This window comes from Dendropsophus ebraccatus, chromosome 11 (genome assembly GCF_027789765.1).
Source record: "Dendropsophus ebraccatus isolate aDenEbr1 chromosome 11, aDenEbr1.pat, whole genome shotgun sequence".
NCBI lineage: Eukaryota > Metazoa > Chordata > Amphibia > Anura > Hylidae > Dendropsophus > Dendropsophus ebraccatus.
The window spans coordinates 47,485,807-47,500,460 of NC_091464.1; the positions used below are offsets into that span (position 1 = coordinate 47,485,807).

The window sequence follows — 14,654 nt, forward strand, 5'->3', positions numbered from 1 at the left end:
AAGAAGTGTTTTGCGCATTTTATGTATGTGTAATATGTTGAGAACTTACTTTTTAAACATAAAATTGTTAATCTTGGCTATGCATCTACTTTGCTGGAAAAAAATGAGCCGGAATTATTCTGTAAATTTGTTTCCTGCATGTACAGAATCAAAGGGAAAATGCGTAGAAATGTGTTTAGGTACATTCATGTGACATTTTGTCTGTATTCAATGGGAGTATGATGTTAATGGTATTTTGATATTTACTTATTTTAGACTGTGACTTGCCTGTGGAATGAAAATAGGCATTGATTGAACAAACATATGTACTTGTGACTGTTCTGCTTTGTGCTGGTAAATGTTTATTTGGGGGATAGAAAAGCTTAGACTATTAGGAGTTTCTGTGTCTGAAATGAAATTTATACCAGCATAAAGCAGACCAAAGTTATCATAAGTACATATGTTTGGTCGATGAAAGGGCAACTTCAGGCATCCCATGAATAAATAAAATGCACAAAAAATATTTAGGTGCAGTCCCTGAGGCCCCACTGATTCTTTGACACCTTTCCCACTTGTCATGGCTGCTGCTAGCCCCAGATTTAAACTTTCACAGATGATCTTAGTTTTACATCATGGCACCTAGCCAGGAAACTATATCTCCCATGTATTGCACCTCAGAACCAACTGTAAGGTACTGTTGCAGTATTTGCCCACAACGGTCTTAGGCTGGGTTCACACTACGTATATTTAAGTCAGTATTGTGGTCCTTATATTGCAACCAAAACAGAAGAGGATTAAAAACACAGAAAGGCTCTGTTCACACAATGGTGAAATTGAGTGGATGGCCGCCATATAACAGTAAATAACTGCCATTATTTCAATATAACAGCCGTTGTTTTAAAATAACAGCAAATATTTGCCATTAAATGACGGCCATCCACTCAATTTCAACATTGTGTGAACAGATCCTTTCTGTGTTTTCAATCCACTCCTGGTTTTGGTTGCAATATGAGGACCACAATACTGACTGAAATATACGTACTGTGAACCCAGCCTTAGGCTGCGTTCACACTACGTATATTTCAGTCAGTATATTTCAGTCAGTATTGCAACCAAAACCAGGAGTGGATTAAAAACACAGGCTCTGTTCACACAATGTTGTAATTGAGTGGATGGCCGTCATTTAATGGCAAATATTTGCTGTTATTTTAAAACAACGGCTGTTGTATTGAAATAATGGCAGTTATTTACTGTTATATGGCGGCCATCCACTCAATTACAGCATTGTGTGATCAAATCCTTTCTGTGTTTTTTTATACCACTCCTGGTTTTGGTTGCAATACTGACTGAAATATACATATACTGACTGAAATATACGTAGTGTGAACGCAGCCTGAGGCTGCGTTCACACTACGTATATTTCAGTCGGTATATGTATATTTCAGTCAGTATTGCAACCAGTATTGCAGTGTATGGGAGTTGAACTGCAGTAACTGTGTGGCCACTACACTGTGTATAGAGCTGGCACTTCCCTGTCCATTCACTGTCCTGGTGCCACAGTTTGTCCAAGGATAAGATATCAATTTTCTGTAGAAAATGCCTTTAAGCAGTTCTTTACTATACAGGGTTCTCTTATGTACAGGCAGCAAAATGAAAGGGGTTATTTAGTGCTATAAAAACATAGCCACTTTTGCACCACTCTTGTCTCAAGATTGGGTGGCGTTTGAAACTCTGTTCTATTGAACTATTCTGTTCTATTGAACTGTTCTATTGAATCGAGCTTAACTGCAAACCACACCTGACCTGGAAACAAGAGTGGGGCAAAAGTTACCATGTTTTTGTAGTGCTGGATAACCCCTTTAAAATGGGTTATCCAGTTAAATAAAATCTATATTTAGGGTGCGTTCACACATACAGGATCCGCAGCAGATTTGATGCTGTGTTCAGTTATTTAGATAAAATCTGCTGCGGATCCAGTACGTGTGAACGTACCCTTAATCATCCTCCCCTCTTGGAGACTAACAATTCATTCCATACATGTCACTACATTTTCTGTCTCCTTGCCTTAGTTCTGAGCTGTTGTTTTCTGCTGAACACATAAAAGTCCTCTCTGCTTTCAACATCCTCTTCCCCCCTTTCCTTTCTGAGACGCTCAGGTAAACAACATTACTGGCTGGCTGTAGAGATGAGTGAACCTGGAGCATGCTCGAGTCCATCCAAATCCAAACTTTCGGCATTTGATTAGCAGTGGCTGCTGAACTTGGATAAAGCCCTAAGGCTATGTGGAAAACATGAATATAGTCATTGGCTGTATCCATGTTTTCCAGACAACCTTAGAGCTATATCAAAGTTCAGCAGCCCCAGCTAATCAAATGCCGAAAGTTCAGGTTCGGATCGACTCGAACCTGGTTGGCTCATCTCTAGCTGTCTGTTAATACACTGTGTGTAGCCAGTTTCTTTTGATATGTGATTTACCCTTCCTGCTGTACAGGAGCATCCAGAAATATTGATGCTTTCCTGATGCATACCAGGAAAGTGTCCAGATATACTGACACTACAATACATTTTTTTTCCTGATGGTTTTCTAACTGTAAACACTGATTACTGTCAGGATTTCTTGACAGTAAAAACTGACATGGACATGTGAAGGGGGCCTTAGGTGGCGAAGCACATATAAAGGTGTACTGCTCATCGTGCAGCTGTCTCCAAGATTTCTTTGCATCCCCTATACTGTGAACATTGCTACCCTGACAAATCAGACTCTCCCACATCAAAATTTTAAAACGCAAGCGCAGGCTTTGTTAATACACAGTAAAACTGGACGTTTTTCAGCTGTTAGGGCCAGTTCACACTGAGGCAGGGTAATCGCCCTCAATCATGGGTGACAACCAAGAAAGCCTCATATGCCCGACCACCTATATAAATGTAATGTTTCTGAATAAATATTACACTTCACTTAGGAACCCCCTAGAAGTCTTCATAGTTATGTGCCTGAGGCTGATTCCCCTATGGCATGGAATCTTCTGCCCTCCCGCTGTTGCAAAACTACTATTCCCATCAGGCCTGGACAGCCAAAGCTTTGCATGATGGGAATTGTAGTTTTGTAACAGCTGGAGGGCTGAAGGTTCCCCATCCCTGCCCTATGGCCTGTCCCTGCACTGGTGTCTCAGCCTTCCTGGTGAGCTTGGCCACATCTGCATTGTTCCTATGTAATTCACTAAAGCATAAATAGAGACTGAAGCTTTAGCTCAGGGATGGGGGACCTACGACCCTCCAGCTGTTGCAAAACTACAATTCCCATCATGCCTGGACAGCCGAAGCTAACGCTTCGGCTGTCCAGGCATGATGGGAATTGTAGTTTTGCAACAGCTGGAAGGCGAAGGTCCCTCACCCCTGAACATGTAAGGAGAATAATTGTTAGGATAGATAAGGAATATATGTATCATAATAATCATCACGTGACAGGAACGTAGCTCTGCGGCCAAAGAGCGGGACAGCGGCACGTGACACTGACGTCATCCAGGAAGCAGTCATGTGATCTCCGGGAAGGTAATATGCAATATGCCGGCGCTCCGGAGCAGAAGAGACAGGCTTCTATCGCCTCCATGTCCGCGGTACAGGAGCGGTCCTCCATGGCGGCCGCTGCACATAGCGATACTGCTACATTGCTGGCTTCTTGTCAGCGCCAGGTACAGTGAGGAGGGAGCTGACGTGCTAAACTTACGTAACTGCTGTAGAGGCTGGGGGATGGAGACTCTGGTTTTATTAAAAGTGCTAGGAAGTGCTCTATAGTGTGAGATAGACACTAACATATATATATATATACATATATATATATATATATATATATATATATATATATATATATATATATATATATCATCAGTTTTATGCCGCTCCTATACTGTAGGTCAGAGTACCAGCAAAAGTCATAGTAACCAATCAGAGGCCAGCTTTCATGTTACCAGAGCTTGTTAAGAAATAAAAGCTGAGCTGTGATTGGTTGCTATGGCTGTCCTACACATTATTCCCATTAGTCAGTGTTTTTTACTCTCCCTCTGTCCCTTGGGTCTCATACATTTTTTGGGGCAGGCTAATATAGGAGAGCACACTTTTTTTTTTATTGCATAAGTAAAATGTGTACTGCTAAGGTGTAGTCAGCCCTATGGACATGGCACAGTGTACGTCAGGATAGCTTCTTGTTGTATTCAGTTAAATATGAGTCATGTGGTGTGTATAAGAGCTGTGGACCCTCCCATATAGACACCACCTCCCTACAAGACCATCCCAGACATAGATCACCTGTTCCTATTATGGATTTTTTTTAAATTCCCTTTGATCTTATATATCAGTGTTGTCCCCAAACTGACTATCCAACTACAACTCCCATTGTGCCCGGATAGAGTTACGAGGCTGAAGTTGGTTTCTTATTCAGAGGATTTTTCTTTTTCCTGTTTTAGCTATTATTCTTACAGAAAATGTATAATATTCATAACCTACCGTAAGTCAGCTGCCCTGAGGGGACTGGTGATAAAAATGGCCAAAAGGAGCCCACAGTTGGCATAAAAATGGGCATCAGAGTAAAAACACAAAATTATGATTTAAAAATAACATTGACTTTGGGCCACTGATCTCACACTGCCAGCACACAGAGAGGGATGCCCCGCATCACATCCAAGAGAGTCCAGCCTGGCCCAAAGTGGTTCTGGGTATAAAAACTGGCATCAAAGTGGGCAGACAGGTATTTTTTCCTAATTTGAATAAGTAACAGGTGTTTTCAAAGGGCTAAATGAGTTTGGGCCACTGATCTCACACTGATAATACACAGAGGGGGGCCCCTCAGGAAATTACCGTATTTTTCGGACTATAAGGCGCACTTAAAATACGATGATTTTCTAAGAAATTGTAAGTGCGCCTTATAGTCCAGTGCGCCTTATATATGGACCAGGACAGCTCCGGTCTCCATGGCGCAGATAGGCTGCTGAGCTCACATCTCCCTCACCTGGACTCCCGGCCCATGGCTCCGCAGGCCTGTCCTGCTGTCCCACTCTCCCGTTGTAGCACTGTACCGCTGTCCCGCTCTCCGCAGCCCGGATACAGGCTCAGGCATAGACTTTCATTCAATAGCGCCACCTAGTGGCCGGAGGTTATAGAGCAACACTGTACTGTACTGAGGCTCCTAACTATGGTGGCCACAATGCTCCATGCAGAATTCTGCCAACGGGACTCGCTGGCAGAATTCTGCCTATCCTGCATGGTGCATTACGGCCACCATAGTTAGGAGCCTCAGTACTGTGACATAGTAAGGAGCTTCAGTAAATACAGTACTGTGATCAGCAGGTGACATAGTAAGGAGCCTCAGTAAGTACTGTGATCAGCAGGTGACTTACGTTTTTCGTTCGTTCAAACTTATACACTATAATGCGGTGCACCTTATAGTCTGGTGTGCCTTATATGTGAACCTAGATGGTTTAGCAGGCTAAAATTGAAGGTGCGTCATATAGTCTGAAAAATACGGTAAATGAAAACTGACAGTTGTCAACACTGAACTTGAAAGAAATAAAACATCTACTAACATTTTCACTACAATTCATGAAGAGCTCTGTATCACCACCGCTTATAATTATTATAATTATGAACATTAAAGTTCATAATCATTATTAACTGGAAAAAATGCCCGTCTGCTTACTTTGATGCCAGTTTTTACACCGAGAACCACTTTGGGCCAGGCTGGACTCTTTTAGATGTGATGCGGGGCATCCCTCTATGTGTGTACGCTGTGTGAGATCAGTGGCTCAAAGTCAATGTTATTTTTAAATCATTTTTTTTTTTTTTTACTTTGATGCCCATTTTTATGCCAACCGTGGCGACCTTTTGGCCATTTTTATCACCAATCCCCTCATGGTAGGTTATGAATATTAAACATTTTCTGTAAGATTAATAATTGCTAAAACAAAAAAAGAAAAATCCTTTGAATAGAAAACTGCTGAATAAGAAACCAACTTTAGCCCCAAGTAAGAAACTGGCAAAAAAAGGAACCAACTTCAGCCTTGTGATAGAGTTTTCGTTTTGCAACAGCCGAGGAGCCACTGGGTGTGTAATACTGATGTATATGTGTCACTGTGTCCTTGGACCCTGTTTAGATCTTATTTGCTCCCAACATACACCTAGAGGTTTGAGCAAAAATGTGTGACCTTTAACCGATCTGCACCTCTCTCACCGAGGGGCAAGGGGGTGGTGGGAAGAGGTCAGACCCTTGCGACATAGAGGCCTCCCAGGGTTTTATATCTCATTACATAGTTAGTACGGTTTAAAAAAGACAATATCCAGCAAGTTCAGGGATATGATTTAAGGATTTCTATTGCAGAAAACAAGCACAAAAACATACACACATTTACCACAAGAGGTTTAGGGGCCTACAGGAGAAAAAACACTACAAACTAGATGAAAAAAATGGCCATAGCTAGAGAAAGCCGTGGCGAAAAAAGCTATGAATTTTTTAGTTAAATCGACTCTGTACCCACTTAGTGCCCCCCACAACAACTCATACCTTCCTGTAGCCGATGATAAGTTCTTGCTGATGGTATGCTTATTATCGCTGGTGTCGCTTTCCAGTGCCCGAAAATCATACTTTACTGTAGCTGGAACCGTGTCTAAGAGGCGTGGCCTAGAGCGATCGTGCCCTAGAGCGATCGTGCCCTAGCCAGCACCGCCTGTGTGGTGGTCTTCTCTGTCTCCACCGCCTCCCGCTCCGCCTGCTGACCGCCCTCTGTCCGGCGGCCAGTTATGGCAATGATTGCGCATGCCCCGCCTCGTAACCCCCCGGCGCCGACGCAATGACGTGTTAGGGTCACCGCCGCCCTTCTGGTGTGGCCGCTCAGCGCCATCCCCGCCCTGTGTTTCTGAAGTTCCTGGCCTTTCCCCGCCTCTCTTGCCTGTCTCCGCCCCCCCCCCCCCCCCCACCGCATACCATAGTGCTGCCCGCTGCAATCATCAGCTGGTCGTCTTCCTGGCCCATGCGCCATTGCGCTCCCAAGCCGCGCATGCGCAGTGATGCTTCCGGCTTTCTCAGACTAGCCGCGTGCATCACTGTGCGCGCGTGGAAGAAGACCAGCTGATGATGACAGCAGGCGGCACCATGGTATGCGGGGGGGGGGGGGGGGGCGGGGACAGGCAAGAGAGGCGGGGAAAGGCCAGGAACTTCAGAAACACAGGGCGGGGATGGCGCTGTGCGGCCACACCTGAGAGGCGGCGGTGACCCAAACACGTCATTGCGTCAGCGTGGGGGGGTTACGAGGCGGTGCATGCGCAATCAATGCGATGACTGGGCGCTGGACAGAGGGCGGTCAGCAGGCGGAGCGGAAGGCGGGGGAGACAGAGAAGACCACCACACAGGCGGTGCTGGCCTAGGGCACGATCGCTCTAGGCCATGCCTCTTAGACACGGTTCCAGCTACAGTAAAGTATGATTTTCGGGCACTGGAAAGCGACACCAGCGATGATAAACATACCACCAGCAAGAACTTATCATCAGCTACAGGAAGGTATGAGTTGTTGTGGGGGGCACTAAGTGGGTACAGAGTCGCTTTAACTTGCTAATATCTGGTCGCAGTGATATTTTGTTTTTTTTGAGAAAAATGTCTCCGAAAAAAATACCTGGAGAATATATGGATACAATAGATAAAATATTCCAATTAACAGTATGTTGTTTAAAAAAAAAAGGCTAAATTATGTATATACTTTATCACAATGGGACCCTATTGGTTGGCAGATGGCAACTTGATCAATTTATTGTATGTATTAAACCGAGGCCTTGTACACACCCACTTCAGTAGAAACTGCTATAACTTGTATTTGCTCTGTATTAGGACCTCCATGGAGGATGATCTGCTCCAGCCCTATGACACCCCTTCTACGCATGGTCCAAGCCGCAGTCATCGGGAGACCAGGGACTGCCTGCCTCTAACTCATGGAAACACAACACATGAAATGTCGCCCAGTAACAATGACTCCATCCGCTCAGTGGCCACCACCAGATCGTTTATATCCATCCTACCTGGTGACATGAAAAAGACTGTTCATGGCCACTTTACTTTTGTAACTAATCCTTTGAGGACTTTCTCTGTGCTGGAACCTGGTGAGCCTGGGGGTTGTGGTAGAAACATGACAGCAACTGTAGAAGACACTGTGAAATATGGAAAATGCATTGTTGCCCAAAATGGAGGATATTTTAATACTGACACTAGGCAGTGTCTCGGCAATGTTGTAAGTAATGGCAGAATGGCACATAATTCCAGAGGGGTCCAAAATGCACAGTTTGGCATCAAGGCAGATGGAACCATGGTCTTTGGGTGAGTACTCAACTTATTCTCATCTCAGACATTTAGTGCATTTCCACATGGTTTGTTATAAATGTCTGACAGATGGGTTTCACCTATGGGACCAGCTGCCCTTATCTTGGGGGCCCCCTGCAGCCTACAGTATAGCTCATGGTGCTACATTGTTTCTGCACCTCCTATTAATGTCAATTGGACTTTGGCTGTTTGACATCCTGGCCACCAACACTGGCCATAAATTATCCAGCTGTACCATTACAGGAGAAAATAAATAGAAATTAGTATTCTGCTATTGTGATAAGAAAAAGAAAACATGTCTCATATTTCACAGAATTGTAAATTTATCAGGTTACAACACTATTTCTGGATGGCTATTTCACTATGGTGAAATCTATAAGCCACTCAATAACACGGATTGGAATAAAGTCACTGAGTAACTAAGCTCTGTAATTGTGTTCCTGCCTGCTCCTCCATAATATTATAAGTGAGTCACACGTGACCTGCATCGATAAGCATAAGCCCCTTTGTAGGTGGATGTACATGTAGGATGAGAAGTAATTGCTCTTAGTGATCCTACCTGTTTTGCAGCTATTTATCAGAAGAGGAGGTGCTGAACACCGAGAACCCCTTTGTGCAGCTAGTGAGTGGAGTTGTGTGGCTGCTGCGCAATGGTCAAGTGTACATTGAAGAGAGCAAGAAAGTAGAATGTGACAAGACCCAGAATACTGGTAGGTGCACACTTTTCCTTGCCATAAGAATGGAGAATGGAGTTGAGACATTTATAATTTATCTATTTTTTTCCATAGGTACTTTTGATTATTTTGTGAATGTGACCTCTGCTCGAACAGCAATTGGTCATGATAAAGATGGCCGACTTATTCTATTCCATGTAGATGGCCAAACTGGAGCCAGAGGGTAAGTCCTTGGTGTTGGCAACATGTTAACAGTAATAACTTTACCTTCAGGTCTTATATAATTTTTTTTTATTCACTTATAAAAAAGTAAATCAGATTTGTGTGTCACTGATACATATGGAAGATGTGGTGATAGTACACGTTCGCTCACAAGTAACACACTTACCTTCCTCGTCAGCGTCCCGGGAGTTAGAAGGGGCTATCAGCAGGTTACATTCGTCTAACCTGCTGACAGTTCCCCTTTACAGGATGTGTTGCGAACCTTTTATTTTACACTAAGATTTTTATAACATTGAGGAGCCAGACACCACAGGTTGCTTTCAAAAGTCTTGTGGATTTCAAGTTTTAAACCGACTCTACCCACAATCTGACCCCCCAAACCACTTGTACCTTCAGATAGCTGCTTTTAATCCAAGTTCTGTCCTGCAGTTCGTTTGGCAGGTGATGCAGTTATTGTCCTAAAAACAACTTTTAAACTTACAGCCCCGTGCCCTACGGGAGTATCTGTGCCCTAACTTTGCACCACCCCTTCGTCCCTTCTCCCCACCCTCTTCATCATTAGGAATGCCACTGGAACATTCTCTCCATGCTGAACATTGCACAGGTCCTTAACAATCCAGCCCATGTGCCGGGCTGACACAGCTGAGGAATAGGAGACAATCTGCCTGGAGCATTCCTAATGATGAGGAGGGTGGGGAGGAGGGACGGAGAGGTTGTGCCAGCCTAATGCATACACAATCCAGGCCACTCCCGTTGGGCACAGAGCTGCCAGTTTAAAAGTAAATTTTTAGCACAATAACTGCATCACCTGTCGAACGGACCACAGGACAGATCTTGGATTAAAAGCAGCTATCCGAAGGTGCACGTGGTTTGGGGGGGTCAGATTGTGGGTACAGAGTCACTTTAATAAGTTGAGGGCATGAGATTTTAATGTTATAGCTGATCAGTGTATAAATAGACAGATTCATATTTTATGTGGTGATGTGAAATGTTTTCATTCTTTAGTATGAACTTGTGGGAGATGGCTGATTTTCTAAAGGAACAAGGAGTTGTTAATGCTATAAACATGGATGGTGGAGGATCGGCTACTCTGGTTATTGATGGAACACTTGCCAGCTATCCATCCGATCACTGGTGTGTATGAATATTTTAGATTAAAAAGAGCAGGTTTTCAAACAGAATTTTTCTGTGATCCGTGTCATTGCCGCAACCACCCTTCCCTCTTCTATTCATTTTGCTGGTCGCCATGATATTCTGTAGATTTTTCCACACACAACCCCACAGCATACCTGTCCCATGTGAAAGTACCGTAAGAACCATACATTAAAATTCATAGCCAAATGACAAGTGCACAGCAAAATAACTTGATTGATATGATATGGCTATAATAGACTTAGCCAAGATGCCACAGTGCTGATTTATTGACTGTGAATATTTTTGCATACTCTAGTAGTAATCAGGAAATATACTTATCTTGAGGTGCCGCTGTGGTTCATAAATGTATTCAGTGTGAATTAAAGGAAAATCACTTTCTTTCATTATATATATATATATATATATATATATACACACACACACACCCAACAGTCATGTCAATGAAATATATAAGGCTCACTGCATTTTGTGTTTGCATTGGTTTCCATTTCCTTTTTTATTCTTGCATAAAATAGCATTGTCCTTTTACAAATGGATTCTGTTGTATGCCATACAGAAGTAACTGAGTATACAATGTATACATTTATCCAAGGTTGTAAAATAACTGTCCATAGCAGCCAATCACAGCGCAGCCTAGATTTTACCAGAGCTGAATGCTGAGCTGTGATTGGTGGCGATGGGCAGGTTACGGGTTTTTGTTTCACACAGGTTGATAAATTTGGGCATAGATGTAAACATTGCATTAAAGGGTTAAGCTGTGCTCAAAGCTAAGCTAAGTTTAGGACATATAGTTATATATTTTAACATATTAACAACTTGTGCCCACAGTCTGTTTGATCCAATGTGGCGTTGCCCCCGGAGCGTGTCTACAATTCTATGTGTCCATGAACCCTTATGCGATCCCCCAGACTGTGGAGGCCGTGGAGTGTGTGTTGCAGGAGATTGTCATTGTACAGGCTATTGGATGGGGAGCTCTTGTGAAGTTCTGAGCTGTGGACCATCAAACTGCAGTTCTCATGGGACTTGTACCCCAAGTATGTATCTCCTCTATAGGAGTCACACCTACTACAGCCTGGAAATGGCTTTGTAATACTGGCTTGTCGTTTGTCTTCTACAGGTGGATGTGTTTGTGAAACTGGCTGGATGGGCAGTAACTGCAGCAGTGGTAAACTACATCATTAGACATAATTAAAAAGCCACTTTTATGGTAGAGCTGTCATAATCTATTGAAACAGTGGAGAAAAAGATAAAATAAGAAAATGGGGATCGTGGACAGGTAGATGGGTATCGTATATGGGAGGCTAAGTATCAGGCTATGTTCACAAACCATCAAAATGACAGACATTGTTAGTGGACGGCCGTCATTTTTCAGCAAATACTGGTCATTATTGCAAAACAGCCATTTTTTCAAAATAATGGCCTCTATTTGCTGTTAAATGATGGGCGTCCAATAAAACATAACCTAGTTAACATAGCCTTAAAGGGAACCAATCGGTACAATTGTGCTGAATAGGCTCCCAGCAGTGCCTAATAGATGTAGTAAGGAGCTTCCCTACCATGTCCTGGGTTGCTCCTTATGTACCTTCTTATGCTGGTAAAATGCACGCAAAGCAGGGAGAGAGCCAGGAACTAGTCATCTGTCAGCACGCTGTAAGGGGTGATTGACAGGCAAATCTTGTATTAAAGATCCGCTTCATCCACGCTTTCCTAAGTCCGGGTAACCCCTTTAAGCTATATTTATCTAAAATTAACGTAAGAATTCTAGCTGAGTGAATATGTTCTGTTAAGTATATGCATGTCATTTTTCTTTTCCAGCGTGTAGCCATGGATACTATGGAGATAGATGTACTGGTGTGTGTCATTGCCAGAACAATGGGTCGTGTGACCACGTTACAGGGACTTGTAATTGCCCAGCGGGATTCACAGGAATGTACTGTGAAGAAGGTAATTCCTTATATTCTGCCACACTGCATCTCAACTTGACATGAATAATAACATAAAGCTTCACTTCTGAGCACTTTGTGACCATTCACAGCAGCAAAGAAAAATTACGATGTTTTTACAGCAGAACAAATGTTGATCCCCAAGTAGTTTTAGTGTCTGAGCTGATTTATAAGAAGGCTTTCTGCTATACTCTGTGGAGGGGAAAGGGCATGATTCCTGCTGCTTCCTCTCATTGTCTATATTGTCTAACTTGTGACTTATTTTTCAACAAGAAAACATCATTATATTCTGCACAAAAGACAATGTGAGCAACGTTATGATAGGTCTATAATAAATAATATGAGCACGAATGGCCTTCAAATATACATAAGTATGTACATGTGAAGGCAGATGTGAAGGTTTAAAGGAAAACAATCAGCAGGTTTGTGCATACGAACCTAATGGTTCCCGATGGGCGCTTACCTCCTCTTACTGGTGCCGGCTTCTGATGCTTGTAAGTGCCGCCAAAAATATATTATACAAATATATATAATATAAACTTCTTAGGAGCACTGGGGGCGTTCCACCTTTCATTTTCCAGAGAGTCTGTGAGGAATGAAAGGTGAAATCTGATTGGTTGCTAGGGGCAACTGAGCCAGTTTTACTTTACTCCATGTTTGATAAATCTCCCCCTGTATCTTTATTCTAGAGTGCCCGTTTGGCTTTTATGGTTTAGAATGCCAGGAAGTTTGCAAGTGTAAGAAACAGTGCTACTGCCATCCAGTGACAGGGAGCTGCAATGTTTCCAATAAGCCCAGGACAGTTGAACTTCTATCAAAAGGTTTGGTTTTCCGTATCTTTTTACCAATTTCAGTCATTTTATTTGCTCATCTTGGTAAGCAGGCTCTCCTTCTGCCATTAGTTTTATTGATAGAAATTTCTTCTAATATTGTTTTAGTTGGGTCCTGCATGGAATCCGTGTTACACTCATTCTGGTGGGAAGCTGTACCCTCTGATGCCAAAGTAACTTACCTCGCCGAGTAAGAATTTAATTCAATAATGTATTAAGGAATTTATGTTTTTATGTAATTTATCAATTGACAGAAGCATACTATGCAACATGTGTATAAAATGCAAACTAAACAACAGAGCTATGACTTTTGAAGAGGTCATTCCACAGGGAGCTGCTATTGTCTCCTCTATCTACTGGTGTAACATATTGCTGTGATTCTGTACAGATCCCTTCACAGCAGCCTCCCCTTATCACCACAGACAGAATAGGAAGCCCCCACTTCCTAGTGGTGAGAAATGAAAGCTGCAAAATTGTTGGGCAAGTTTATCCCCCTTTTTATTGAAACAAAAAAAATTATCTCAACTTATCCTGTATTTTATTATAATTTCTGCCACATCTATTTTGCATTGTTTTAATGCAGGTATCTTTGTGTTTTGCAGGCACACATGGGTAGCATTAACCTGTACCCTTCTGGTACTACTTGTGATTAGCATTGTGTTCAATGTTAGACAGTTCGGGTCCTGTAGACGAAACCAGAAGGATTGGAAATATTCTTACCAACAACTTCAAGAAATGAATTGAAATGTGGATGTCCCACATATGTATGAAATCTGCGACTTGTATCCCCCAGATACAGATGTGAGCACGTGAAATAATGAAATTGGGAGTGTAAGGTCTAGGTAAATCCAGCTGAAATTAGTCAGCATTACCTATGCATGCTGTGCTATGCAGCAGTCTAGTGCCTTGTACGCACTTAACAATTCGGGTGAATGAAATGAATAAGTGCATTACAGTACATTCACTGCAATGTATAGTATTTATATATAAAAAAAAGTATTCTTGAATTTTTTAAACTGTGCAATATTTCCATTGCCTTATTTTATTGAATGGACTTTGCTTTCAGTTTTCAACACTGGGCTAGTTTGTGCGTTTTATAATTGTAAAATTGCCAAATTTTTTATAAGGTGATAAGCATACTAGTAACTACTTACTAGTAACCTTCTGAAATGTGTAGCCAAAAAAGAAGGAATGGATCCAGCTCCAGCCAGTGCATTAAAAAGTAACAAATTATTGGAAAACGTGGTTAAAAAACATGAATATTCACCTTTAACAGCGTTTATGTGGATATCCATGTTTTTTAACCATGTTTTTCCAATACATTTTTTTACTTTTTAATGAACTGGCTGGAGCTGGATCCATTCCTTTTTTTTTTTGGCTACACTTTATTGGACGGGAGCCGGCCCATGTCTTCCCTGCTCCACTTGGAACCTGTTATACTACACAGCACTAGAGGGTGATCTGGCAAAACCTTTTGTGTTTACTACTTGCATTCATC

The 14,654-nt window shown here is 42.4% G+C and overlaps 1 protein-coding gene across 1 annotated transcript; it reads left to right on the forward strand.

Moving 5' to 3' along the window:
* The first annotated feature begins 3,510 nt into the window (after window positions 1-3,510).
* NAGPA (N-acetylglucosamine-1-phosphodiester alpha-N-acetylglucosaminidase) lies at window positions 3,511-14,366 on the forward strand. The gene is made up of 11 exons (XM_069944671.1): window positions 3,511-3,668; window positions 7,847-8,329; window positions 8,903-9,042; window positions 9,121-9,229; window positions 10,234-10,362; window positions 11,212-11,417; window positions 11,501-11,548; window positions 12,199-12,327; window positions 13,016-13,147; window positions 13,265-13,346; window positions 13,759-14,366. The coding sequence occupies exons 1-11, from the start codon at window positions 3,541-3,543 to the stop codon at window positions 13,898-13,900; spliced, it is 1,728 nt and encodes a 575-aa protein (XP_069800772.1). The 5' UTR covers window positions 3,511-3,540; the 3' UTR covers window positions 13,901-14,366.
* The last annotated feature ends 288 nt before the right edge of the window (window positions 14,367-14,654 follow it).

Coding starts and splice junctions, on each gene's coding strand:
- NAGPA (XM_069944671.1), top strand. CDS start 3,541: ATGCCGGCGCTCCGGAGCAGAAGAGACAGGCTTCTATCGCCTCCATGT. Junction 9,043..9,120: donor TGACAAGACCCAGAATACTG/GTAGGTGCACAC, acceptor TTTTTTCCATAG/GTACTTTTGATTATTTTGTG. Junction 9,230..10,233: donor GGCCAAACTGGAGCCAGAGG/GTAAGTCCTTGG, acceptor TTCATTCTTTAG/TATGAACTTGTGGGAGATGG.